This window comes from Python bivittatus, unplaced genomic scaffold (assembly GCF_059951505.1).
Source record: "Python bivittatus isolate LINGU-HERP-01145 unplaced genomic scaffold, Pbiv_v1 ctg000530_np1212, whole genome shotgun sequence".
Taxonomy (NCBI): domain Eukaryota; kingdom Metazoa; phylum Chordata; class Lepidosauria; order Squamata; family Pythonidae; genus Python; species Python bivittatus.
The window spans coordinates 2,283,983-2,311,778 of NW_028277085.1; the positions used below are offsets into that span (position 1 = coordinate 2,283,983).

Sequence of the window (27,796 nt, forward strand, 5' to 3'; positions counted from 1 at the left end):
CTACTGAGAGAGGCTTTTTGCCATTCCAAACCAGGATCCAACTCACGTACAAAGGATGCCTGAAACCCAACAACTGTTGAGAAAGGCCTTCTATTTAGTCTATCACAATAGGAAGCTACCCCCTAGGTGAAATTACATTTCTTCCAGGTCTGGCAACCTTTGCTTGGTTCAGTCCCGTTGCTGTGCACTTGGCCTGGTCAACATTGCCCACTGTCTGGTTGCATAACAAAGGGTTTAAAATAAGACCCACCCCACCCCTATAAATTCGCCTATGGAAATATAATAGGATGGAGAGTTGGGAATGTTGCTAGGGAAACTGTAATAATATGGGAAATCTAAGGCCTTTGCATGTTCATTTGTTCCATATTCAATCAACAGGTTGTTGGTGGTTCTGCTTTAGCTTCATGTCCAAATTTAAAGCTGGTAAGATCTCAGAAGGGGTCCAACAGTGAGCAAGAACTCCCTATCAGTCATGAATAAATCCCAGAGCTCCCTCTGCAGGTACAACACTGAAAGGCAGATCTGGGCCAGGGAAGTGGCCAGACCTGGGACCTCACCCTCCAAGGTTTAAGAAGCTGGAAAAAAATATCTTGGAAGAAGACAATGGCAAGCCACCTTGATGTCAATGCCAAGAAAACTGTGCAGACACAGTGCCCAGGAACTGAGTTCAATCCAAGGTCTTTTAATACCAAATGAGTGTTAACAGAAACCAAGCTAAAAGGGGGAGAATGTTCCATCTCCTTGTTGAGATATTAATGGTGGGCACAAACCCAAAAAGGAAATGACGATGGGAGCCATGATTGCATTGCAGCCAAAGAGGTCATGGGTCCATATGCTGTGAGTGAGAAATGTTAAATGTGACCAATATTCATTTTCCCAGTTGATGGAAGAGACCCTTGTTGCTCTTGGAAGATACTTCCCTTTGGGGAATGGCAAGAAACCTGAATTTCTTGGTGGCACCCTTTCTGCCTATTAACCTCCCGGTGTAATTAACATATCCACTGGGAATGAAACTGCTCTTCCGAACAAATTAAAGGATTAGGCATTGGCCAAGGACCAAGTCATGTGAAACAATGGTCTGAAACCACAGAAAGGGGAGATCTGATCCCCTTAGCAGTTAATCATTCTGGCATGTCATTGTGTGCCTGGTTTTGGAAAAATAAGGAGAGGAGTTTTGCTTATGATTAAACAGAGCTCTTCTGAGCATCTTCCTCTTCTGTGGTTGTAGCTGAAGAAAGAAGGTCTATCCACCTACACACTCTGTGTGCGTTGGATGGGAGGATCTGAAGGAAGAGTACTCTTTGTGCCCACTTTGCTCTGCCCAACCAAGCCCCCTTGCATGATCTTGGCACCCAAATCTTCTCCACCATATTGGAACACCAGTGATGAGGATGTGATGGAACCAGTTGGCCAACGTCCCTGGTCTCCTCTGTATGTGTCTGAAATGGCATGACGGGAAAGTATATGGAAAAAGATGATCCAAACAGTGGTTTGGCTCCAGTCATGTGGATATCGCCCCACTGAGAACAGCAGAGGTAATGGGGAAAAAAGTGCTAGGGTTTCCCCAGAGAAAAGGATTAAGTGATTTCAGGAAATTCTAACAGAGAAATGCAGTTGCGTCTCATCAACACTTCCTGGAAGTAAAGTGGTTTCTGCTAAATGGAACAACATCCAGTTTTTGGATTCTAATGAAATGGGGACCAAGGTCAGCATGTTTTAAATGTTTGGTAATTTTATTGAATGCAGTAGCATTGAACATCCAAAAACAGAAACGCCAACTCAGCTTCTCCCTCACTGAATCATAACTTGTACCTGAGTTCAGAGAGGTCCCATTTTTTAAAAAAACAGATCTATGGCAGCCTCCCCCTACATTGGATGGGAGGTTAAAAGGAGAGACCCATACATTGAAGAATGACAATTCTGATAAAGTACACAAGAGCATTTGAACAGATGGAAAAAGAGTCATGACCCCATAAAGTCCATCCAATCGATTATCCTATCAGGTTTTGTGGGTTGAACTGACCCAACCAGCGTTTTTGATCCTGGAATTTTCCCTCCTGCAATGAAAAATATCAAAATCATGAGAAGGTTCTCCCATAGCTCTGAGGAAAGTAGAAAAGTCTTCAACGTAGGTGAAAAAGGGTGAGGCTTCGATCACATGGTTGTGACTGCTACCTTGACTTTTTCTGAACCTTCCTATGGACACCCCCCAGAGGAAGAAACTTGCCATCATGAAGAACTGAGATCTTCACACCTGTTATGAGACTGTGGGGTGTGAAGGCAAGCAAGAAGAAAAGTCAAGGAAGATACTATGTGCCATGAAGAAGCAATATTTCTGACCACACAAGACAGGAAGCCAAAGCTATCATGCCAGAAATTGAGAGAAGAGAATGGGCTGCAGCTGGGAAATAGCTGAGTCCTTCAAACTGATTGCCCCAAACTGTTCATTCCATGCCTGCTCCCCCTTTTTTACGGAAGCTTAAATTGGATACAACAAGGTCTATAAGACAAGAGCATGGAAGAAGCCAAGTGGACTTTGCCCATTGCAGCAGAGACCACCAACAGTCATGAACTCATTTGCCCAGTTGAGCATATGGGAAGGTCATGAAGCTTCACCTGGAAGAAAAAAACTGGAGAGAAGAGAAGCCGTGGCAAGAGGAAAAGCAGCTCTCCCATCCCCAGCAGAACCCAAAAAGGACAATTGGTGGTGCGACGGGTACATGTACCTAATTAAGGCTCTCCTCAGTTAAAAAGCCACCTCTCCATAGACTCTGGATTCAGATGTAATTACACAACCTAGAAGTCCTGTTTTATGCGAGATGCCTTCTTTCTCCATCAAGGAATTCATCTTCTCCTTCATCCAATCCCTAACCACCCTTTGGCTACCAGTACCGTTCCTGGCCCTGGTGATGCTTCGTTGTCATTTTTAATGGAATGCTTTTTAGATCCAGGTGATGATTTCACAGTTAGAAGAAAGGATGTTACAGTTTAGGATTTAACACACACCTTTTAATTAACACACAGCCGCTCAAACTGGGTGTACCGAAGATACCCCCGGGATCTTCTAGCACGGCCAAGATCATTCCAAAATCTCTGTATTTAGAGCAAACATGAACTTGCAAACCTCTGCAGTCCTCTTCTTAAACAACATCAATGGATTGAAGAAGAAGGGGGGAAAACCAGCTCTCCCTCTAAAGTCCCTGTTGAACAATGCACTCTATTATTCTTAAACAAGCTAAATGATTCACAGATGCTATGTACTCATTAAGTTAATGTCAGGGTTGCCACTTTGAAGCTTTGTTAAAACACAGGAAGGAATTGTCTGGTTTCATATGGATTACTCATAGATGTTGCTCCAAAGTTTGTCCTCCTCTTTAAGTACTACATGTCCAAAGACAGCCGAACCTTTTGCCCCCCGCCCTAACTCCTATCAGAGAGACTGTTGCTACAATATTGGGATGAACAACACTAGCAGTGACAGGAATCCCACACCCCTTGCCTTGGTCTTCTGAATTCATTTTAAGAAGTGAAGCATCATTCTGCCATGTTATGCTTCCTTGTTGAAACTGTTTCTCTCACAACAAAGGGTGCCGCAGCATTTCACACTTGCACCCTCCGGCTGTTTCGGGACAACATCTTTTGGAATCCCCACCCAGTCAGGATGGCTGAAAAAGCTTCAGGTCTGATGCAACTGGTGCTCCTTGGCCTATATCACCTTCACCTAGAGAGAGGGTGAGTTGATTTGCACCACATGCTGGTTAGACTTCACACCTGACCCTCCAAAAATATGACCTGCATTCAGAAGCTAACTGCAAGACATAGCACCACTAGATAAGGAGCTCTTATTGTAGTTATCAAAGAAGACATATATCCATAGAAGATCAGCCTACTGCAGAACACAGTAATCAAACCCTATATGCACGTCAGACTCAGGGTTTAAATCCTTCCCCCACCTTTTCAAATCAGCAAACTGTTAGCCATTCTTTTTCCAGCTTTGGTCAACATCTACTCCAGATTTATACAACCGTTCTCCCTAGCCTTAGTTCCACGTTGGCAGTTCAGCCCTTACAATGCTAAATCTTCCACCTAGGTTAGCAGAACACAATTACTGTGCTGTGCCTCAAAGAATACACCATGGAAAGGTCCTCTTTGGGTTGCCACAACACACTGAACCACAGAGTACTCAAGACCTGATTAGCGTAGCTGGTGCATTGGATGAACTCAACACCTGTATAGGGTCCCTCCATACAGCTTTATACTGGTTAAGTGTATCAGCTGTGTTATCGGTATTTATAGGAAACCTGAATCCAAGGATTAAGACAGAATATGTCAAGTCAGAAGTCAGCCCCTTCTCTTTCTAGATATCACTATCCAGAGCAGGCTTAAACTTGTTTCAGGAAGCCATTGTTCTTCAAACCTTCTTTGAACAAAGAGAGCTAGCGGTTAGCTCCATCAACGAATGCTTTACTAACTTCTACAACTATAGCAGGAATGTTGGTAGAAGCCTTTGCAGTTCTCAAAATCCATTAAACTTTGGCCGTTATGGTTTTCAGAAAGCTTGGCCAAAGCTGAGTACGATGGGAGTTGAAGGCCATTTGGTCTTGGAAGGACGTGCTGCAATATGACTTTCTCAAGGCCAAAAAAAATATGTCCCCAAAGCACAAAACCAGAATCTCTCCTCATCCTTCCCATTCAGATTGCCAGAGGTGACTTAAAAACAAGCCAATGAAGAAGAAAAAAGACCTGCATGATTTCTGGTGGTTAATGGACAGTAAGTACTTCTGACGTTCCTTAAATTTTAATCCATCTATATTTCATGAGCTTCCATGTACGCTATCACCCTTTGAGTCCATTTCTTAGACTTGCATAAGAAATTGGCAATTTTCCATCTTTGCCTGGTTGAACAATGAAGTGGTAGGTTGGAGGATTCAGGTCTGCAGGATTTTCTGCAGGATGCAGAAAAGAGACAGAAGTTTGAAAACCACTCTTGCCAATCTAAGCAGAAAAGGCCCCCCAAAATCAATGTGCTTGTGTAGGCTTGAGCAGACTGTTAACAGCTGTGTGCTTTCCATTAAGTATGTTTTAAAATTTTAATTATTTATTCTTTGTCACGAATTTAGGTCCTGCCTTTCCCTTACTGATGAAGGCATCATTCAGCTTATGGTTAGAAGAGGTGAAGAATATAAATAAAAATTAAAGTGAAGTCAGAGGTAATCAGTATCTAACATACTACCTAGATTTCGGACTTGACTGCTTAGAAGGAAGTCTTGCCTGGAATAAAAATTAATGCGTGTGTGTTTATGTACGTATTACAACAATCTAAAATCCTCCAAGAACTATAGTGATTGGTTATTGAAAAGAACTTATTTTATTTTATTTTATAATAAAATAAAATGTGACCCTGGGTGGTATACAAACATAGCAACAGTTAAAACTACGTAGCCATCTAAAAACAATCAAACAAAAATAAAATGAAAAACATAAAACCCAAGATTGCAGGAGAACAACAGTCCCTTGACCTCATACAGCCACCTTGGATCCCCAGGGTTGACAGAAACACTATGTTTTAAGGGCCTTCCAGAAGGCTATCTAAGATGGGGCTAACCTCACCTCAAGGGGTATGATGTTCTAGAGGGCGGGGACTACAGCAGAAAAGGCACGCTTCCTAGGTCCCGTCAGATGGAACTCCTCTGGAGATGGGACCCACAGCGTACCCCTCCAGCTGGACCTGGTGGAATGGGTAGATGTAACTGGGGAGAGGCAGTCCCTCAAATAACCTGGCCCCGTGCCATGTAGGGCTTTAAAAGTCGAAACCAGCACCTTGAATTGCAGCCAGAAGCAAACTGGCAGCCAACGCAGCTTGCAGAACAGAGGTGCACGGACGCACATAACTGTCCACACAGCTGCACTCTGTACCAGCTGAAGCTTCTGGATGCTCTTCAAGGGCAGCCCCATGTAGACCGCATTACAGTAATCCATTCTGGAGGTGACCAGGGCATGAGTGACTGTGAGTAGAGCCTCATGCTCCAAGAAGGGGTGCACGTTATCTTGGACAACTTTTTGGAATGGATCATTTATTTATTCCTCTCAGCCTGAATCTGCACCCCTTCATCCTGGAAACCATCAGAAACACCCCCTGTATCTAACCAGTACAAATGAGTTTGGTTGAATGGGGTTTTGGCCATGCAACAGTTAAGAGTGAACATCAATGGAGAGCAATATGGTGCCAAGTTATGCTTCCAATGTGTTTAATTATATCTTTTACTTTAACTACCTTAACTTTGTTCCTTGTGCATAAAGTTAAACAAATAAAGGGAGGAGGAGGAGGAGGAGGAGGAGGAGGAGGAGGAGGAGGAGGAGACATAATCACAACACCATATTAAATCTCTTGCAATAAGGCTGTTCAGCTGGCATCTATAGGTGCCCAAACAGGAGAAGGCCAACCTGGTTTCTTGAGGTCGCAGGAAGCTAAATCAAGTCAGAGTTTTGCTCTATCTGGATCTATATTTCTGCACTAATCAGCAGCAACACTCCACTGTGTCAGGCAGAAGACTTTCCAAGTTTCCCTGGAGATGATGAAGGCTGAACTTGGGACCTTCTCTATGCAAGCCAAGGGCCTTCCCCAAACTAAGGAACTTCACAACTTGGCCCCTGCTTTGATGACAGCTCTTTCCAGCAATCTCACCCATTTCTTCTAAAAAGTCGAAACAGACTTTTCCCAATTACTCAGCTAGCCAATGGATCTGGCACCAAAGAACTTCTGGTGAGGGGACACCTGTTTCATTTTCACCACCTTTCCCAGTGTTGAGCACCTTCCCCATGGGGAGTATGCATGTAGTTCAGCCTCAGAACCTGGTAGCCTTTTCATCAACATACTGATGTTTTAAGGAATCTGAAGCAGGGGTTGGACAACATCTGGTTCCACTAACTTAGAAACCAATTCCAGAAGCATTTTTAACCTGAAAAGACAATTGTGGTTCCATTGAATCTGCACTGACAGATTCAGTCATGATGTTCAGCTCCTTGGCAAGAGACTGTCTGACAGCCCAGGAAGAGCAAAAGAGGCCTGTTGAGTCCTTCTGCCCCTCCAGATACTGCTGGTGGATATTTCTCTTGTTTTTCCAGGATTCATTCATGCCTTGTAGAGATGAGAGATCCAGGCTGTTCTCATTGCCTACATTGATGACTAATTCAGATTTTTATTACTGCTGAGCCAAAGTTCATAAGGGAACATGGCGGCCTTGTAGGCAGCTACCAGGCTTCCAGCTAGGAAGGCCATCAGCTAGTCTGAAGAGGGCAAAACACTACAGGAAAGATACTCTGGGGAATGCACTTGCCTCAACAGAGGAGAAGATGGATGTCCTAAATGGTTGCTGTGTCAATGATTTGTTCAAGTCAGTGAATTTCATCACAGTTGACAGTGTGGCAAAGTTTGAGAGGCATCTCTTCCGAAGGACAACGATCAGGAAGAATCAACATCAATTTAAAAAAAAAGAGGACGAGAACTACAAGTGTAACATGGAGGAGATAGTGGAGTGGGAGGAAGCAGATGAAGGAAGGCCACTCGGACGTGAGGTGTGTGCTCCTCATCTCTCACACTGATGCTGAGAAACTGCAAGAGCTGGTGGAATCCATTGCAATGGCTAATGGGTTCAGTGGCCCTCCATAGCTTCTTCCTCTGCTGGTCCCACTACAACAATCCTATATACTGGAGAATGACCGGAACTGTGCTAGAACCCCAAAGATTCCATTAAACCTGTTACTTCAGATCTTGGAAATGTTAAAGGGAGTGCCATCCCAAGAAGTCATTCAACATTGTCTTAGCATTCTCCTTCCTTTTGTGAGAAGGAAGCTGCTTTCAATTTTGTTGTTTAAAGAACTCCAGAATTTACTTTTCCCATTCAATGATGAAACAACTGTCCAGTCTCCTTGGATTCAGCCCCTACTATTTTTGAAAGCCATGTAAAAAACAATTTTTGATTATATGTCCAGTCTTCATCTGACCACCCATTCACATCCATACACAAACATCCATGCCAAACACGAACCCAGAATCGAGACGGGCTAAATCTGAAGATCTACCCCAAGGCTGAAGCACCTAGATGACGTTGGCTGATCTCAAAAAAAGTTCAGCACAGACAGACCTAGTGAGCATCGGATGCTGACCACCCAGGAAAACCCAGAGTTATAGGATAGACTGGGAGGTTGAGAACATCCTCTAAAAATATGACGGCAAACCACTTTTGTGCTGATGTCAAGAAAACTACAAGGACGTGCCCATGAAATTGCAGGAGTTGGGTTCAAAAGAAAGGAAACAATGCCTTTCTCAAGAGGGTAGAAAACAGGAGTTGATAGCATCATGGACATGAGCCAACAGGTGCCTCACTGAACCTGGCTTTTCTGCAACATGCCAAAACTTAGCCAAACTGCCTTCCGAGGTCATTCCAGGACAGACGAACATATGTATGCTTTCTGCACAAGGCTGGTAAAAATATGATCTGTCTCTCTTCTTCACTGGAACATTCCTTACACCATCAGCCAGAGGGGACAGGAAAGGGCATGACAAGAAATCCAACTTTGACTTAGCTGGGGTATCTCATTTTTAAATTGGCATCAGCTCCTGATGCACATAGCATTACTTGGAGAGATGGGGGGACAGATTTCAATTTGGATCCTGGTTGATTTCTGTTTTGGTGAAGGCAGTTGGCCAAGGCCACTTGAGGAGGGCAAGATGAAGTGCTGAATATGTCTTGGGGTGGGGTGGGGTGGGGTGGGGAACCCAGACCATCAGCTGCCCAAGAAACCAACCTTAGCAGATTCCCTAGAAATGCTTTGGCCGCCCAAAATAAACAAACACAGCCGAAAAACTAATCCTATTTGCTGTATTAGAAGATTTAAAGGAAAGCCATTTTAGAAGCATCAAGACTGTGTTAATAAACATCTCTGAGCAAGGTGACATCACCGTTTTTAATTCTTACTTGGGGACCGTTTTTCTTCCCTAGAAGTCTCATTGAGGTGTGGATTGTTTTGGGGGTTTTTTGGCAGGGGGAGAGAATTGGTTGGCTTTTCTACTGGAATACATAAGACAGCGATGCCCAGATTTCATATTCTGGAACAGCCTTTGTGGAAGACTTCCAGAAGATCATGCTGGCATCCTGTGTCCTAGAAGGAGAGCTGAGCTTTCATTTTCTTCTTCCTGGAATTACTCCAGTGCAGAATTTTTTTTAATTTTCTTGTAGCAGGTAGACAATTCTACTGCTGGAAACTACGTAGGTATCTCATGTTCCATTGCCTCTTTTTTAAAAAGAAAAAAGAGAATACATGACAGTAGAACATTCATTTCTCCACGGTTCAAGGAAATGGTCAAGATAGTTATAGCTAAACTTACAGAAGGATTGTTCAAATCAGTTCAGTGAATTCTCCTAAGTCTTGACACCAGTACTGGCTCACATTACACAGTTTTTAGATACTTACATTTTCTGGATCTCAGAAATGCTGTAGCTGCTACTTTTTAGTTCAGGAACCGCAATAAAGAAACAGACATTTTAACTAGCACTATGAATCTTTGGATTAATATACCTTTGTCCATCCCCCAGTGGGTTAATATATATCACGCTAAAGCCAGAATGGAATTTATTTCAATAGTTCTTTGATCTTGAGTTATTCTGCATAGGATACAAGAGGCTTTTGAAGAAAAGGTTTTCTCTTCCAAGGAATCAGAACAAAAAAAATTAAAAAAAATAGAAAGAAATCTGTAAACACATGTCTAAAAGCAGGAAAGGATTTATTGTATGTTTTCTGGCTTGCAAGCTGAAGCCAAACATTTTGCCTGTGCAAGGAAGAGATAAAATAGCATAACACCAAGAAAACATGAAAAGCAATTTATTAGGGGTGCAACCCAGGACCACACGTAAGTGCTTTCTCTGCAATGCCAGGAAAGTCCAATAACACTCTATTCTTTTAAACAACATTTGCTATCTTAGCCAAGTAATGTTTGAATCAGCATTCCTGATCCACATAAAAGAGATTAAGTTGTATTTTTAGCCACCTGGTCATGAAAACTGAAATTTGATTTATTGATCTTTATACCTAAGCTCAAGGGAGCGAGCAGGAGAGAGCAGATCCATCACTTAACAAACAGGTGGGGATATTACCACTCCATTAAAACAAATAAATACTTCTGCTTTTACAGACCACTTCATTTTAGGGCTCCCAAACAGCTTACACACATAAAAGACTTTTTTTAAAAAAAGGACCACATCATATTTTGATTTTTTGGGGGGTCCCACAGTGATAATTCTGTAGTTCTCTCAGGCTTGCTCTCAGACATATAACTCTAGCCTGTTCTGCCTGCTTCCTCTTCCCCATAAACCTGCCAGAATCCATGGAAATAAATTCTAGTTTGCTCCTTCTAATAAAACAGGTAAGCTGTGATTCATCTCCTATCAGGAAAGGAATCGTGGCAGAAAAGGACAGGAGAAGTGCAAGGAATATGTGAGACTCCAAGGGCCCAACACAGGTGCTTTCAGGTTATGGAGTCTGAATGAGTTTTCTGCTCCATTTCCTGAGTGATAATACTCTTTGTCCTCTTCCTGCTGGATCCCACATTCATTCAATCTTCTCCATCTGGGATCATGGCTGGTTCCAGCTTTCTGAGTGAAACAGGGGAGCTGTCCAGCAATATCAGCAGGACCAACATCTGGAAGGTCGCCGCTTGCAAGTACATCAGCAGTTTCAAAGAAGTAATTGAGGTTGTCAGCCTGTCCCTCCCTCTAGCAGTTTAGCCGCAGATCCCCATCAACCTGGATCCCATACTGCCTAGGGTTCATGCTTTGCCTCTGGAGGACATCAAGCTGAAGAATGCTTGAATCAAACTGGACCAAACATATGTATGAGTCATGACTTATTCCTCCAAGACAGATGCCTTATTTCCTTCCCATTTCTCATTTTATTCTCCCCCCCACCCCTTTAGTTAATAAGGGGTGGGAGAGCAGCCTCAGAAGTCATGACTCTGACAACTGGGGCTGGCTGCTTCATCATTCAGAACGAGGATAGAGCCAACAAGATTGGGTTTCATGGAGGAGAAAATGCAAAGAATCAATTGCCAGTTTCAACAGAGTATTCCATATCAGAATTACAAAGATTAGCACCAGGGTAAGCAGCAGAGCTCAAGCTGATGTTGCAGCATTGAGGAAGAGGAGCAGGAAATGAATGAAAAGGAAGATGGGTTAAAAGATTAAAACTATCCTAGTTTTATGCCATTCCCACAAATTCTCTGGACTGGAGATGGCATAAAACTAGGATAGAAAAAGTTCACACTCTCTCCTCCAGCAGCTGTAGGACCTTGCCCTATAGGACTTGTGACCCATTTTCAGAGGTGGGGGTGAGAAGCACACGGATGCTTCATTTGGCTTCCCACACAATTCAGTCTGCTCTAGGAAGAGTCATTATATAGGGCCAGGTGGGACCTGACTGGCTGATCAAGTCACCTAGCTAGGCTAAGGACAACAATGCCCATGAATTTCTGGCACATTAGGTGCCACTGATTGATTTCCTAGTTTTATGTACCCCGATTTCCACAAGATTCAGGACAACTTCCGAAACAAACAAAAACGTACAATAATAACCAGGATAGACAACAGTTAATGTACCTGAAAGATCTAAAACATGATGCATTTTTATTGTATGTTATTGTATGGAATTCCCTCTGCATTCACCGTTGCAACTTGGACCTTCCCCATTAAGGGAAAAACCCAACGTTTTTCTTCAGAAAGGACCCCTGACTGAATAATAATCAAGGGGCTTAAACGTTACTGGATTGTAAGAAAGGACACAATCTGGCTAGAAACTCTTAATAAAATAAAGGCAGCCATGGAGCCATCTTCTTCAATAAAAGAAATCTCTCTCTCTCCTTAGGTCAGCATCCCTTTATGCAATGCACGAGATAAGCGGTATGGCCGGCTGATTATTTGATTTGATTTCCTCAAGGTTGATTTTAATTACAGCTGCCGCTGCAGCCCCCACATGTTTGGGACTGTGTGTTTGCCAACGGAGGTGACTCTTCCTAGCATATCCTCAATTTAAATAACAGCCCACTGAGAGAGCAGATGCGGCCATATGTTGTCATCGCAAGGTTTCCAGAGGAACTAAAAGGCAGATGTGTCTCTGCACCAAATGGCAGGTGAGTGGATTTTCTAACCCTGGAAGCGACAGAAGATCACAGTGACCTGGGTGAGGCTGCTCAGCTCTTAAACTCAGCAGAACAGTGACCACAAATCAGAAAATGAGGGACACAACAGCCCAACAAACAGCTTTCTTCTTTGGCTTCCTAAATAAAGCCGCCGGGTCATAATCAGGATCTCACAAAAACATTCCATACCCCCTAGGAGAGAGGATTGACCTGAAATGAATGGCCAACCCCAGCATCCCCCCCCCCCACCATGAAACACTCCCCCTTGACTAAAACGATCAGGGAAATATGGGCCCATCAGCAGATTAAGGACAATGCAAGAAGTCACAGGCAAACCAACTGATAGCAGCAACAGTGAAAGATTTAAGGATGGAAACAATGTTGGTGGACCATAAAATATAAGAACAACAACCTATATTTCTAAGGCAAGGGTTTTTCATACATTGTGGGACGCCACTAGATCAAAATCTCTCTCAAGCATTGCCACCAAAAGTCATGACCTTCTGGGTCAGCTACATCCCCTGATCTTGACAGCGTGGGAGGACATGGTTCCCCAGATCTCTTGAAGCTTCAACTGTGCTGCCAAAGGGGAGGCTTAGAGAAGGAGAAGGTACGCTCTGCACCACCTTCCCCACCCTCCCAGTGAATGACTTGTCCCTGTCACCTTCCCTGAACATCAAGGGCAAGTTCCCATCAGTGCCTTCATCTCATCTACCTTGGACAAAAGAGCAGCAACAGACCTGTGTGGAAACCTGGGTGGAGGCTGAGAAGGAAACAGGACGAATGCTAGACGTAAATGAACCTCAGAGGGCAAGGAGTTTGGTGGTAGCTCATCTCATGAACAGCAGCTCAATCTGGCTTGAAAGAAGAATCAGGAAAGAGAAGATTCACAACGTTCAAAGAAACTCCACCTCAAGGAACTCACTAATAGAGATCTGGAGGTTCTTATCGTAGTTGCCAAGAACCTGCACTTCACCCCTAAGCCTTGCACCAAGCCACCTCAATGAAGTCTGTTTAATTCTTACAAGGGCCCTGCTATGATGGCTTGACACCCTGCCTAGATCTTCTAGGATGGCAGAGAACCCCCAGAGATAAGGGTTGTCCAGTCATCAGCTCTTTGCTAAGGCAAGGTCCATCCAGGACCTGCAACAGAGAGAGAGTTTCAGCTTTGCAATTCTGGATTAGCCTGGTGCAATCCAACTACCTTCTCTGGAACCTGACTTGAACTGAAACGGACCTGCTTATATAATTTAAGCAGAAGCATTTATTCATGTTTTACACTGATAACCTGCCGAATTAACTGCAAAGTTCTGCCAGCTTACAGTGCTAGAACCATTCTACAGAAAAGTCTCACTTCTGTCATTTCACGAGCGATAAAACAAATGGGAGCAGCAAGAGACCAATGGCCTTAATTAAATCAGGTTCATAAGCTTAATCAGTGGCAGATGGGGCTGAAAATAAACTATCCGGGTTTATAATTCACAATAACATATTTGTACATGCAGTCACCAAGGTAAAAGTCTCTCTCCCTCTTTCTAACAGTGAAATCATATTTTTAGACTTTTAAAATATACCACTGAATTCTAATTAACAGCAAAGCACCAAATACCTGTAGTTAAAGCCTGCACTTATTTAAAACTTGAAGATTTAAAAAAAAAAAGTGAGATTGCTTCTTTTAAATCTTTAGGGTCCTTTGAAATTCGTTAACCCTTAACAACGTTTCCCTTGGTTTTGAGTTCAGAAATGTATCTGCTAACAGAGGCCTGGGGGGCACAGCTTCCCATTGAAAGAGGGTCAAATAATGCACATAATTGTTATCCGTAAGTCCTGCCAGACAACTTTTAAAGATTATACCTGGGGGTCTTAATGGCCACTAATCGTTAGGTTGGAAGGATACCCCGAGGAATGAAGAATTTTCCTGCTCCTCAGCTGGGCTGAGTGACAAAGGAGTGGCTATAAAATAGGAGGGAATGAGAAGGCAGGAGCGCTAAAGTTGGTAAAAAGGAGCAAGAATTCTTAAAAAGGAGCTAGATGGGACAGCTCCCATGAAAAGCAGAAATTGACGTGGCAGCTTGGGTAACTAAGCAGCCTCAGGTTTGGTTAGAACTTGGATAGGCAATCAGAGAAAATCTCCAGAAAGTTGGCTAGTCGGGAAATGCAAAATCAGCATCATCTTCATCTTCATCATCCCCTGGTCGTATCTCAGAAAAGAGCAACAGCAAAGCCGTCTTGTGCTGCCGCCGAGAAGACCACATGGAGGTGTCTATGAAGTCCCCAGGAGTGGAATTCAACTCAAACAGTCTTGGTGAGTGATGAGTTATGATTCCCAGCCTCTAAATCAGCAGCCAAGTCTCTTTTCCTCCAAACTCAACCACCCACCACTCCTCCAGTCGAGGTCACCAGAGAGATTCCATCCGACAAGAAAGTTTCCAAAGATCACGCTCAGAAGACATCACTCAGCAAGATGCAGCCAGATCTTACTTGCGTGGACCACCAAACGGGAACGCTGCTGTCCACCAGAAACCCTTCAAAACCAGGAGCTCAGCGACACGGTTCCGCCACTCCAGCGTGCCATGGCGCCAATGCAGCTAACCAAAACCCAACAGCAAGACTTGCAAACAAAAGGGCTCTCCAAATATTGCTGCCTTACAAGCCCATAGCACGGAAAGCACAATTCTTCTGAAAACCAAGGCGAAGAGTAAAATCTTCTCTACACATCATGCAAAAAACTGAGTTAGTTTTTTCTGAGTACTACTTTTGAAGTCCAAGCACAGGGTCATACCTTGGAACACTTTTTCCCATTTTTTTCTTATTTAAATATACAGTTGTAGGGGGAAAAACCCCAGATACTGTTTTCTTTCAGCAGTCCCCAAAAGGGCATTAGACACGGAGGAGAAATTTCTTTGGAACCTGATTTCATGGAAACCAAGCTAATTCACCCTTCCCAAATGAATATGTAAAGCAGAACACTTCAGTGAATGCAGTTCTCTGATCAAAAATAAGGGTGCCTTAGGAAAACGTATCTCTTCCTTTGTTTTGTGTGTGTTTTTTGTATTGTTACTTGTTTTTAAATGTTTTTAACAATTTGTAAGCTGCCAGAGTCGCTGGGAGTCTATTATGATTATGATTATTTACTGTTATTATGGTTGGTCACACAGCCAGCCAGATGTTTAAACTGGTGGCATTTTTGTCCACCTATCGATTCCTTCCCAAGGACCTGGGATAGGCAGATGTTGCTGTTTACTATTATTAAAGGCATCGTCGCAGGATGGAAGCTGTTCCAAGTAAAGCTGCCTTTTGCAATTGACTGATGGTGATTTTGTCAATGCTGATGGTGTTCAAGGGGTGCTCCAGATTATTATTATTATTATTATTTGAAAAGGAATGCTCAGGAGTTTGCAAAATATATGTTTGGAGATGCGTGTGAAGATGCACACCAAAACAGTTAGATCTATTTTAGATGTCCCTTGAAAAAAACTGCAAACATCATAGGAAATGAAACAAAAAGGTTTGTCTATCCTCCTCCATAATTTTTTATGAGTTTAACAGGAGCTGAGATCCTTAAAAGCCAAAACAGAATTTGGCCATAGAGTAATTGTGTTTTGCAAAGCAAAAGCTCCTGGCAGTATTACCTTCCTAGTCGAAAGATTTCAGAAGTCTATCAGCAGCAGTGACTCTACAGGAAAAGGGAATTATTTCTATTTCACTATTAAGAGTCCACTGGCATTGGGCAGCCAATAAATTATTGGGAGAAGCGCCTGCGCGTCTCCCCACCTTGACCGAGATCCGGCTGCCACTCTGCGCGCGCCAATTCCCAAAAGCGGAGGAAGGCAGAACCGACCAGGTACTTACATCGAACTCGCAGAAATCAAAGCTATCCAGGCTTTTGCTCCGATGGATCCGACCTTTTATCCTTCTCAAAGAAGGCTTCCCTTGGCTTATGCTACAATTCGGACCACTGGGGTTTTCGGAAGAGGGGGCGACCCTGAGAAAGAGGGGAAAAAAGCTGCATTTTAGGCTGGGTTTTTTATTTTCTAGAAAAGTTGACACCATCCCCTGCGATGACTTGGAAAAGGTCTCGATGCTTTTGCAGCCGGGCAGAAATCAAACCTAAATACCGGGAGGTGTAACAAATGGAAGTTCCCCCCGCTCTTGATCCCACTGGGTTATATCTGCACTTCTCCTGTGCGTCCACTTCTGCTGGATTTTAGAACATGCCCCCAAATTACTACAGGATTAATTATGGAGGAGGCCTGATCTCTAAACCATTCACTCAATAATAGCAACAAATATTGCAACAAGAACCAATATCGCAAATATGGTCAACCCGATATACCGTATATAGAAAGAAGCAGGCCGTGAAATGATGCCCCTCTCTTTTTAACCCTCTGCCACTGATCCCAAGATCTGGGTGGGTGGGGAGGAAGAGGGGCATCACCAGCCACTTGCAAAGCCCCACGAGTTCACCCCAACAGAAGCGAGGGGGTGTCCCTCCTCCCATTTCTCAGCACAGCCGATGATGATAGCGTGGACCGATATTCCCCCGTCAGAACGAATGGAATGGAAATGCCCCGCGCCACTTCCAAATGGCACGAGAGGGGCCCAATATGGGAGCTTCTTGGGACAACCTACTTATATAAATAAATAAAGGAAACCAAGAAAAGGAGGATCAGTGGATCAATAACCCATTCAACTAAGCTCCAGGACAGTGCTTCTCAACCTTGGCCACTCTAAGATGTGTGGACTTCAACTCCCAGGATTCCCCAGCCAGCCACCAGGAATTCACGGTGTTGTGGCTTGCTGGCTTGGGAACTTAGGTTCAGTCTGGAGAGATTTCTGTCTTGAGGTGGAAGCTAATAAACACAACAGAACTGTATCTGCACTGTCTCGTGGAGTTTTTGGGCTGAACCTGGCACTGGGAGACTAATGGACGTTGCAAAGTCGGCCTGATCTGGAAAAAGGACAGTTGGCCCTTGGGTCTCAAATCCTGGGAGTTGAAGTCCACACATCTTAGAGTGGCCAAGGTTGAGAAACACTGCTCCAGAAGGTGACATTTCAGAGCTGAACTCTACCAGTGGAATTTTCTTTGCATCACCCTCAATCTCAGTGGAGACCTCAGCCATGTATCCTGGTCCCTGGTCCATACATCTGAGGGTTCAGACTCAACACTACATTTGATAAAAGCAAACACAACCTCTGTGTCTTTAAAGATGCATTAAAGGAAAGAGGCACCTGTCCAGCTTCATCTCTTGCATAAATAAAGGCATTCCCAGCCATTCTGACCAGTTCTACTTACAATTCTGTACTTTCAGAACCCCCCTGATCCCGTCGGCTAGCTACATTTTTCAATATCGTATGCAAAATGCACAGTCGACTGATTGATTCATCCAGTTAAGCTTATGATTTGCACTCATCCATAATACATGTAACCCGTTCTACATTATTGAGTTTTATTATGTGCTGGTCATTGACTGGAATAAAGATTTTTCTTCTTATCACTTGCCTATTGCAAAGTTATGCTGGACACAAATCTCTTTCCTACATAATGCAGGAGTTCTTTCTCCCCTTCGGCATCGGAAGATGCTCATCTTCGGGTATCAATTATCTGTACGATGTAAAAGAAGTGAGTAATGCTTCTACGATGCTTCCAGGATGGCTTCCTCGTGAGATGGCGGTGACCAAATTTGAAATACAAATAAATAAAATAAATATATGGTTTAGGAAAACACGGCAAGATGCTAAGATCAAGATAAAACATAGCAAGTAGAACTTCCAACCAGCGGTGAACAGCCCATCAAAGCTTTTGAAGTTCCACCAAACCCTTTTTCCACGTCCATAAACATAAACTGCTTGTGCAAAGTCGAGATTTACACCTCTCGGAAGGAAACTGGTGCTCAGTCCCCTTGGCCCAAGAATTCTAAAGCCACCCTAGAGGGAAGTTAATTGGGTGATTGATACCTTTTATATAAATCTCCTCTTGCCTTCATAAAGAATGGCATTTTATTTATGCTAACCTTCTGGCAGGAACAAGGGAAGTCAAAAAAGCCACACAAATTATACAGGGCGGGTGTGTGGGGAGGGCGCAAAGCCTAAACTTCATTTGAACGTCAAATATTAAATTCAAAGAGATCTGCAGGGGAATCTCAGTTCTTCCTAGAATACAAGGGTGCTTGGTGTGTCTTTTTGTCTAGGTTGACAACAAAAGTGTGGGGAAAACTTGAAGGCAATAATGCCTTCATTGCCCTTGACTCCTTGTTACATTCCCAGGATGGTTGTAGCCAGCATTGGTGGATAGAAGGTTGCATACTATGCCTCCTGCCCTGCCTCCCAAGGTTATCTTCTTAAAACCTTTAAGGAAAAAAGGTTGAGGGAAGACCCTTTTTAAGAAAACCAGGGTGATGGAAAATCCAGTTTAGCAGGTAGGATTCTGTAGTTCCAAGTTCTAAAGCACTGGGAGAAGAGAAGGACGCTACAGTTTTTGTCATAAAGCCAAAAAAAAAAAAGTTTTGGAGACATGCACCTTCTGACCCTCAATGTACTCTGAGAACTAAAAATGATGGGCAATCATTTGCAAGCAACGGTGGGTCTTTCAAGAGCCAGTGGAGGTCAAACCAAGTCACTGCAGGGGAAGGAATAATAAATCTGCCTTTGCTATGGAGCAAAGTCGTCCAGGTGTCTTTAGGTTGTCTTGGAATAGCACTGGATCATCAGAACAAAAGGAGAGTCCTACTGGATCAGCCTCAAGCTGCTGATTGTCACGGTGTCTCATCCTAATATGACGTTGGAAAGTCTGCAAACAAGGCTTGACAAATGGCCATCTCCAACCATCACTTGCCCTTTCAACTGGAGGCAGTCAATAGCCACCTTGACCAGTGGCCATTCGTGGCCTTATTTTCCAGGAGTGGGTCTACTTCCTCTTTTAAAGCCATCTAAGCTAGGAGCTGTTGCCGCATCTTCTGGCAGAGAACTCCACAGCTTTGTTGGGGACACCAGATCCTGCTCTTGGTCAAGTAAGCTTCAGATGATCCCATTTAAGTGTGAGAAGCACAATGTCCTGATCACATCCCTGCTTCTTGCAAACCATCACACACAACACAAAACTGCTCCCCTCTTGATTAAAATGCAACACTCAATATATTTAAGAGCTTTTTCCCAAGCCAATTATTGACAAAGCAGTTAACTTAACAACAAGACAATGATGTGAACACACATTAATTACACAAATCAGATGTTCCCCCCAAAACCCAAACAAATAAAACTGACCAAATGAAAAAAGGTAACATTGACTGTTTGCAGCCATGTTTCCAATAACACCCAAAGGCTATTTCAGTAAGGAAGGGAAAAAAGAGAATGTCTCTTATAAAATCTTGCTTTTAAAAATAGACGGAAAAGGAGCAGTCTTCTTATTGGATTCACACTGCATTGGAGATATATGTCACGGGGCGATCTATAGACCCTAGGAGGGTGTCCCAGAATCAGCAGAAACTACATATTTCTCTCTCCTGCAGGTGGTCCTCCTTTCATCAACGGTGGAATGTTCTAGCACACCATCCCACCATGGAGCATCAATGACAAGGAGAAAAGAAGATGACCAGATTGGCCAAGCTTTTCAATCTTTATCTCTAAAGTCTTGGGTTCTGCCAATGTTCCCCAGAATAGGGGACCTATTATAACACATTTATCCCACAGGTCGTTGTTACCTTATTAAAGTGATAGAAGGTGGGAATTTCAAAGAAACACCAATGTCAACAGGAAGGAAGAAGCTATTTCAGCATCATCTGAGGAGGCTTCAGAACTGGGGGTTCTTCCACCACTGATACCCCCCTCCCCAAATGGTTCTGTCTCTTGCACAATGTAGAATTCAGAATGTGGAAGTCTCACACTGCCAAATTCTAAATTAATGCCACTTAGAATTCAGATGTCAGCAGGCTGTTTTAGAGTTTTCAAGACTAGGTTTTTAGAAGAGAAACAGCTGCAATGCCAAACATGTGAGCCACACCACCAAGAGCCACCAGCTTCACATGGATCAGAATTGGTTCTTCCTGACAAGAGAAACTAGGGCCCATTCTCTCACTTCACTTCCTTCCATTTCTCTGCATTTATCTAAAAACAGGGTAGATCATGTCATAGGTGTCTGTGTGGGGATGACGCTCATACATCGTGTTGTCATTGCACACCTAACATGATGGGGCAAACGATAAAAGCACGCCATTCACGCAATGACATCATGGCACACACATTATCCTTTAGATGGGCTACTGTGGCTCATAACAGCCCCCCATCGGTCACATGCAAATTGTATCTGAACACCAAGTGGACAATAACATAGCAAAACATAGTTCATTCTTTCAGTGAGGTCTAAGAGGACATCTTATTGGAAAGATTGGAAATCTGAAGAGGCAATATTAACGAAGCCAGAAGAGCTGCTGGAGATGGGGGGGGGGCTTGGAAAAAACTGTGCTTTATTAAGGAAATTATGCAATAAACAGTGGGGAAGTTGGGGTTCTGTCTTTTGTTAAGGAAACTACAGATTAATTGTGCAGGTGACGTGTCTTCATGAAAGTGCATTGCTTCTTGAGATGTTCTGAACAGGAGAAAACAATCAGAGGAGGTGGGAACAAGCCCTCCTTCCCCAAGAAAATGGAATCTAGGGCTTTGTAGAAAGAAACACAAAATGATGAACTTGACAAGCAAGCTGTCCTTGAAAAGCTCATTTTTGGTCTGTCTAGAGAGAGAACTGGGTCTTATGGCTGGATTCCAGCCCCTTCTGCACTCAATGTCTATTCTACATTTCCACTGAGATGTGGGACACTGAGACATCCAACATCTGAAGAATTGAGAGTTGTAGTTAAAGAGCTACGAAATGCCAGGAAGAGTTATAGCAAGGACATAGTCTGTGGCAATCTACCACTCCTCCCATCCCTTCAGCCACAAGGCCAAGGAGATGACACTAAATCTCCAGCTTCTGCTTCAGCTCTGCAGGCAGATGCTTATAGCCAGAAGTTAAAACTCTGAGTGTGGAGCCAGCAAGGATAAATATGCCTCTCACATTACCCCACTCCTCAAATGCTGTTGTTACTCAGATCTGACCTCCATGTCTGTTTGATCTCTTCTTCTTCACCCTGCCTTATCCCCCAGCCTTCCCCAAGTCACAACACATCAAATGTCAGATCTTTTCACTGCTGGAGCAAAAAAGGATCAAGTCAGGAAGACTCAGCCATGATTGGTGCACTTCATTCTGATTCCCCCAAGGAAAAGATGATGGCTTCTCCAGCCACTCAACTGAGAAGTTTCCATAATTGCTTTTCATGATCATGAGAACATGGTCACGCTCATGTCAAAAACAAAAGGGACAACGTTCTCAATGCATTCCCACTGTAGGTCATGTTGACACTGATGTTCTAGGTATACATAAGCAGGACTCTTCTTCAGCATGGTGGAGAGTAAAGAAAGAGACAGCAGCCAGGATGATGGGCCTGGATGGTCATCTGTCTGAGAGGCTGTAGTGGATCCTGCATTAAGCAGGGGGGTCAACTACATGACTTCTAAGATCTCATACAGCTGTATTGCAAGTTTCTATGATCTTCTGGCAAATCACTCAACTGCCTGTAGGGATTCCTTCTGTCTAGCTAGCCTCAGCGGTCAACGGGGACGCAATCTTTCTCCACAAAGATGGGCACCCTGAGGGCAGAGGAACTCTTATTGGATCGCTCTGCCTGTCCAACAGTCTAATTTTAGCATTTTGTTTCTATAATCCTCTCTATTTAATCCCCTCTATTTCCAGTGTACAGTTGCAGAGGTGTTACTTATACAGCTTTGAGCAAAAGAGAAGCACCATCGGAGATTTGCAGAAATCCACAAAATCTTTAGGGGAAACACCCCACTAGAGCAGGAAACTTCCAAAAGATGTGCAGTGAATTGCTACTGCCTGAGTATTGGGGAAAGTGGGGAGGGCAGGAAAATCAGGCAGGGGAAACCGAATGTCACATCTCAGAAAGAGATAGCTGGAAGAAAAATGGGATCTTACTATTTTATTACAGCTCCTACCTCTCTTTCTTTATGCAAAAGGAAAAAAAAGAGGGATACTCGGAAGAGTATCATTAACACATTCATTCCCTCTGCCAAAAATTAATACTGTCATTCAGTCTTCAACAATTCAAGGTTGAACTGGAGAGGGAAGCCCAAACTGAAAGACTAATTGGTTCGTAAATAAATGACTGACCTGGGAGAAGCTTAAACTATGTATCGCAGACAGTATTTATTAAAATAGCAAACTAAATGTTCCATAATGGAGGTGTAATTAATGGAACGTGTGTGCCAAGAATATCTCGTTTCGCTGAAAGATGACACACTTCCAGGGATGCACGGACAAGTTTGGGGAAACGTGGCAAAAGATCATTTAGACCAATGTTTCTCAAACTTGGCAACTTTAAGATGTGTGGACTTCAACTCCCAGAATTAGAGAAGTTTGGACTAAAACAACCACGGTTGGTGGGGGGCATGGTCTCTGAGCAAGGCCAGGGCAACTGGAGTTGTCATTCCACATCTGGAGGACGCCAAGCTGGAGAATAATGTTTCTACCCCAGACCCAAGTTTCATATTGGTGAGATACAAGTCTGGCTTCTGTCTTGCACCTTTGTACAACCACATACTGAGGCCAAGCGAAAAAGAGGTAGAGATGTGTCTGGAAACCAAACCCCAACGAGGATAGGTTAGAGAAGACAAGGTAAAGGGGAGACAGGAACGTCATTTTTCAACATCTGAAAGGCTGCCAGGCTGGAGATGGAGCAGATGTGCTCTCCGCTAGGGCATCAACAACCTAGTGGGCTTTCTTTCATTGTGTGTGTATTGCGGGGGGGGGGGGTATTTAACAAAGGCCAGAAAATCATCTACCACGATTGCTGTTGCTTCAAGATTGGACCTCCAAGATCTGTGACAAGGCCCAGAAAAATGAAGGTGTCTGGTACATAGTAGTTGGGACCATAAACCATGCTGGGAGTTGAAGGCCACACATCTTAAAGTTGCCAAGTTTGAAAAACACTTGTAGTCACATATATTTCTTATTTCTGTCTTGCTATGTACTATGCATTAAGGACTGTCCTGGACAAACACTTCCAAAAAACATTTCCACGGGGTGCATTGACCTCGTCTTCATGGAGGCAACACTCCTGATTCACCAATGCTAAAGACATTACTATCTGACAGTTAGTCTAAGCCAGTGTTGCTCAACCTTGGCCACTTGAAGATGTGTGGACTTCAACTCCCAGAATTCCCCAGCCAGCATGGCTGGCTGGGGAATTCTGGGAGTTGAAGTCCACACATCTTCAAGTGGCCAAGGTTGAGCAACACTGGTCTAAGCAACCTACCTCGATCACGAATGCCTAGCAACACACTCACACATCTGTTCCCTTGCATAGGATGAGGCAGAAATCCTATTTGGGTCACTTCAACCACACAGATTTATTTTCAGAGCCTTTCCAACTTTTTAAAAAGAGAGCAGAAAGATCAACAGTCTTCATCCAAGAATGGGACAACTATTTCAGGGCAGGGAGGGAGGGATATCTTGAGGCAGAGAGTTCCAGGGTTGAATATTGCTCCAGGAAAAGTCCTTTTCCTCATTCCTACCAGGATGAAGTCATCCTCTTTCTGTTTTCTCCCCAAGATTTCTGCCTTACCATGAATGGTGCCTCCTGCTCGATCCAGACCAGCACCTCTGGATGTTATCTCCTAGACAAGCCATGTATCCGAATCCAAGAACAAACCACTGCTTCAAATTCTGGTTTGTTAAGAGGGGACAAATCAAAGCTTGTGGTTTGGATAATATGATAAATGAACCACAAAAGATGTTTTCATAAGGCACATGAGAAAGACTCATCAAAAACACACTTTCTTCATGGTAAGGACCTGACTGGGAAAGATGTGAGCCTGCCCCACACTTTTGGTGGAGTTTTTTTTAGCCTTGCTGGTTTATCATAATGTGCAGGTCCTTTGCAGAGATTCATAACACAGATTTCTGTAATCTAGGATGCTTATTTAGAGCAGGTTAGACAATTTGCACATCCAAGTCAGTATTCAAACCTCGCAGCAGTTTTCCAGGGTTTAAGGTCAGCTGAGACCCACCTGGAGATGCCAGGAAAACCTACCTTGCCCCTTCTGCTCTAACAGAAAGTCACAGAGAGGTAAATATGAAACTCCTAAGGTGGCCTGACATTATCCCCCAGGATTCTTCACTTGCAAGCTCAATGCCCTTGGGAATTCTGGGAGATGGAACCCAAAACATCTGAAAGTGCCTACCTGGAGAAGGCCAACCTAACTGGCATCATTAGCTTTGGTTTTAACTTAAGAAGACAGGGAAAACTCCTTCCTTCGGAAAGAATTAGAGCTGGAAGTTCGATGTTTCCTACTATTATATGCTATAAAAACTTATTAAAATAGAACTGTGTCTCTTGGGGGCCTCTAACTGGTGCCAAATGGGAGAAACATTCCATGATATGAAAACTGTCCCTGGGAACCAATTTGAGGACCCTCCCCTTCATTTTCTTCCTAAATGGCTTTCCTACAGTCACAGTTTTAACACTGGCAGTCCACATGAAAAATGAGATTTCCCCATGTTGTGTGAGAATGACCCACGAGATAAAAACCAACCATGGAATAATAGAGATTTCAGTGTCCCAGCGGGCAAGCTGTGTTTAGCTTGGAGGAAATTAGAGTGGCAGATGTTCCATAGGGGAACCAAACAGTAGCTGCTACCTTTTCATTTTTCATTCAGACGGATTCAGAAGGATTATCTGCACCAACCAAGCCTAAGTATTTTAAACCTTTATTTTTAATTTTATTATTATGTGATTTATTTTACTAGTGCTAACATTTTAAGTAACTAGGGAGTAGCACGTAAATCACAGTACTGACCTCCTCTTGCATGTTTCTTTGCAAATAATATCACCCTTGTTTATAAAACTCAAAAGGACAATTATAAATGAAATCTTCCTTCATGTGCTACACTTTTAGTTTCAAATGTTCGCCCTCTATTTTCATCATGTAAGATGGGAAAACTTTTATTTGTGTGTTCTGAGTGCATTTTGCGGATTAAAAAAAATTGCACTGTCCATTTTTCGTCTAACCACAGACATCTTTATGTTGCTCAACTCTTGCTTTTCCACAAAAATGCCACTTAAATTAGTTCTAATAAATATAAGACACAATGAATCTTCCTATCCCCTCTGCAGCGTACGTTCCGCTGTTTTGAGGGGAATTGTGCTTTTAGAAAAGAGAGTCATACCGAGAAAAATGAGGCGAAAAACCACAAGGCAGAACTAGTGAGAAAAATGGCTAAGAGTGCAATCTGATACATATGTATTCTATCTATAGATACACGGGTGTGAGATCAACCAAACCAAAAACTGGAACGAAGAGCAGTAATAATGAAATCTGCTCAGAAAGGGGTCCTGTTGAGTTTTGGAAGCATAACTTCCAGATTCCCGAGATTGCACGCTTCTGTTTCCTTCTCACTTTCTAACTGCAGATGTCAGTCAGACCACTTTGCGTTCGTTCCTTCGACGGGCTTTTTAAACACAGATAGTAAATGGGATATAATTAAACACATCCGACCCTTCCTAACAACGAGAGATCAACTCCAACACAACCCATCTGTACACTAAGAGAGGGTTCTCCACGGTTCCTTTCCCAAATTCTCATTGTCCAGGAAACCGCCGCACAGAGCTGCAAGGGGACCCCAAAGTTCCTCGGAAGAAAACAACTCTGAAAAAGTCCCACAACCTGAATCTCTTTAGTGCTCAGTTTTGTGTGGCTGTTTTCTCCTTAACCTTCAAACCTTATTGCAAGCACAAGAGATGGGAAGACGTTGAGAGGGGCAGAGTTAACTACCACCTCTTCTTTCCTGCACGTGTCAAGCTACAATTACAATACCGTAACATCCCTTGTAAGCCCCTGACTTTTCACGGGACTTTCCCCAACTATTCCGGGGACGAAAGATAATCCGCTACACCGTATGAACTTCTTAAGGAGGGATCGACTGATAGATTCCTTGCCTGCGCAGTGCCTTGATCCCAATTCTCCTCAAATAATTTAAATTGGTGGCCAGAGGGTAAAAACAGGCCTGCGGGTGAGTGGGGAGGGGCGCTGCCGGAAGAAAGAAAGGGAGAAGGGGGCTTGCATTCGCAGACCTACTTCGGGCAGCCAAGAGCTTCAGAGGACGAACCCGAAGAGGCCGGGTTCTCACGGGATCCTCTTTCGCCCACCCCCGGAGGAATGACGAGGGAGGGACGCGCCAACCTACCGAGCATCCGAAGAGGGGGCGAGAGGCAGGCGCTCCCGGCCGGGTTGTCGCGCTTCTCTCTTTTCTACTCCTTCCCAGCGATCCCGGATCCCGACGAACCACAGCCGGGGGGAATCCTCTGCCGCAGGCCCAGCGCATCGCCTCCAGGGCCCGTCTCCACAACCCTGGAAAGCCCCTCTTCTCTCCCCAAGCAGGGGCACGAGGCCCGTCGCTCCTCCTGAACTTGCCTTTGCCCCCCGGAAGGTCCTCTCAAGGGAGGAAGCGGGCGGGCACCTGGCGCGGGCTGCCCGGGGTCGCGGCCGCCGTCGCCCGCTCGGCTCCTCCACTGGTCCCCCTTCTTCCGGAAGGGCCCAGCACCGAGGGCCCAGCCACCCCAAGCCCTCCCGCCTGCCCTCGAGGGAGCGCCGGGCGCCCCGCCGGCGCCGCTCTCCTGCCCGCGCGCGCCCGCCATGCCCGGCGGAGCGCGAAGCTCTTCTGCCGGCCGGGAAACGGCGCCGGGGGAGAGGGCAGCCCGTGGGCCTCCCCGGCAGCTGGCCAGGGGCGGGGGTCCCCCTCGGGTCCAGCCAGGCGTCGGCGAGGCAAAGGCCGGCCTGGGCCTTCCCTGGCACTCGGCTTCGCGCCCAGCAGCCCAAGTCAAGCCGCGCCCGCGCTGGAAGACGACCGAGGGGTCGGGAGGGCGAGGGGAGGCGGCGGGGGACGTGGTCCCTCCGGCCCGGAGGAGCCCCGGGCCCGCTGGGATCCCGCGCCGCCTTTCCCGGCAGCGCCGAGGCAGGGATGCGCCCGGCAGCTCTCGCCCGCGAGGACCAACTTCGAGGCCGGGCAGCGGGGGGGGCGCCGGCGCGCGCGCGGGCCGCGCCGGGCCGGGCGCGCCGCGGCCCCTCTCCCCCGCAGGGTCCCCGGGGGCTCCTCCCGGCGCCGGGGCTGCCCGCCGCCCGGCCGGGATGCCGCACCAGGCTCCGGCCCGGAGAGGTCGGGGGCGGGGGGCCAGGCGACGCCGGGGAGGGCGGAGGTCAGCAGGCGGGTCCTCGGCCCCAGCGGCCCCGGCGCCCCCCCTCCCCCGCCCGAGCGCCCGCAGCAGCAGCAGCAGCAGCAGCCCGGCTGGTCCTCCGCAAAGCGGCGGCGCCGGCGCCGGCTACTCACCAGAGCTTCCTCTTTAAGGGCATGAGGCTGCCCCGGTTGGAGGCGGTCACCCCGATGGCCATCTGCAGGACCGTCAGGTACTTCTGATACTTCATCGTGCCGCCGCCGCCGTCGCCCCCCCGGTCCCCGCTGCGTCCCCGCCGCCGCCAGAGCCGCTCCAGCCGCTGCAT

General features: G+C 45.1%; 1 protein-coding gene across 1 annotated transcript; it reads right to left on the bottom strand.

Moving 5' to 3' along the window:
* Positions 1-1,736: 1,736 nt before the first annotated feature.
* Positions 1,737-27,796, bottom strand: LOC148214779 (uncharacterized). The gene is made up of 4 exons (XM_088148682.1): positions 27,627-27,796; positions 26,487-27,440; positions 16,043-16,175; positions 1,737-2,057 (listed from the first exon to the last, which is right to left on the bottom strand). Exons 1-4 carry the CDS (start codon positions 27,794-27,796, stop codon positions 1,992-1,994), a joined length of 1,323 nt encoding a protein of 440 aa, XP_088004808.1. The 3' UTR covers positions 1,737-1,991.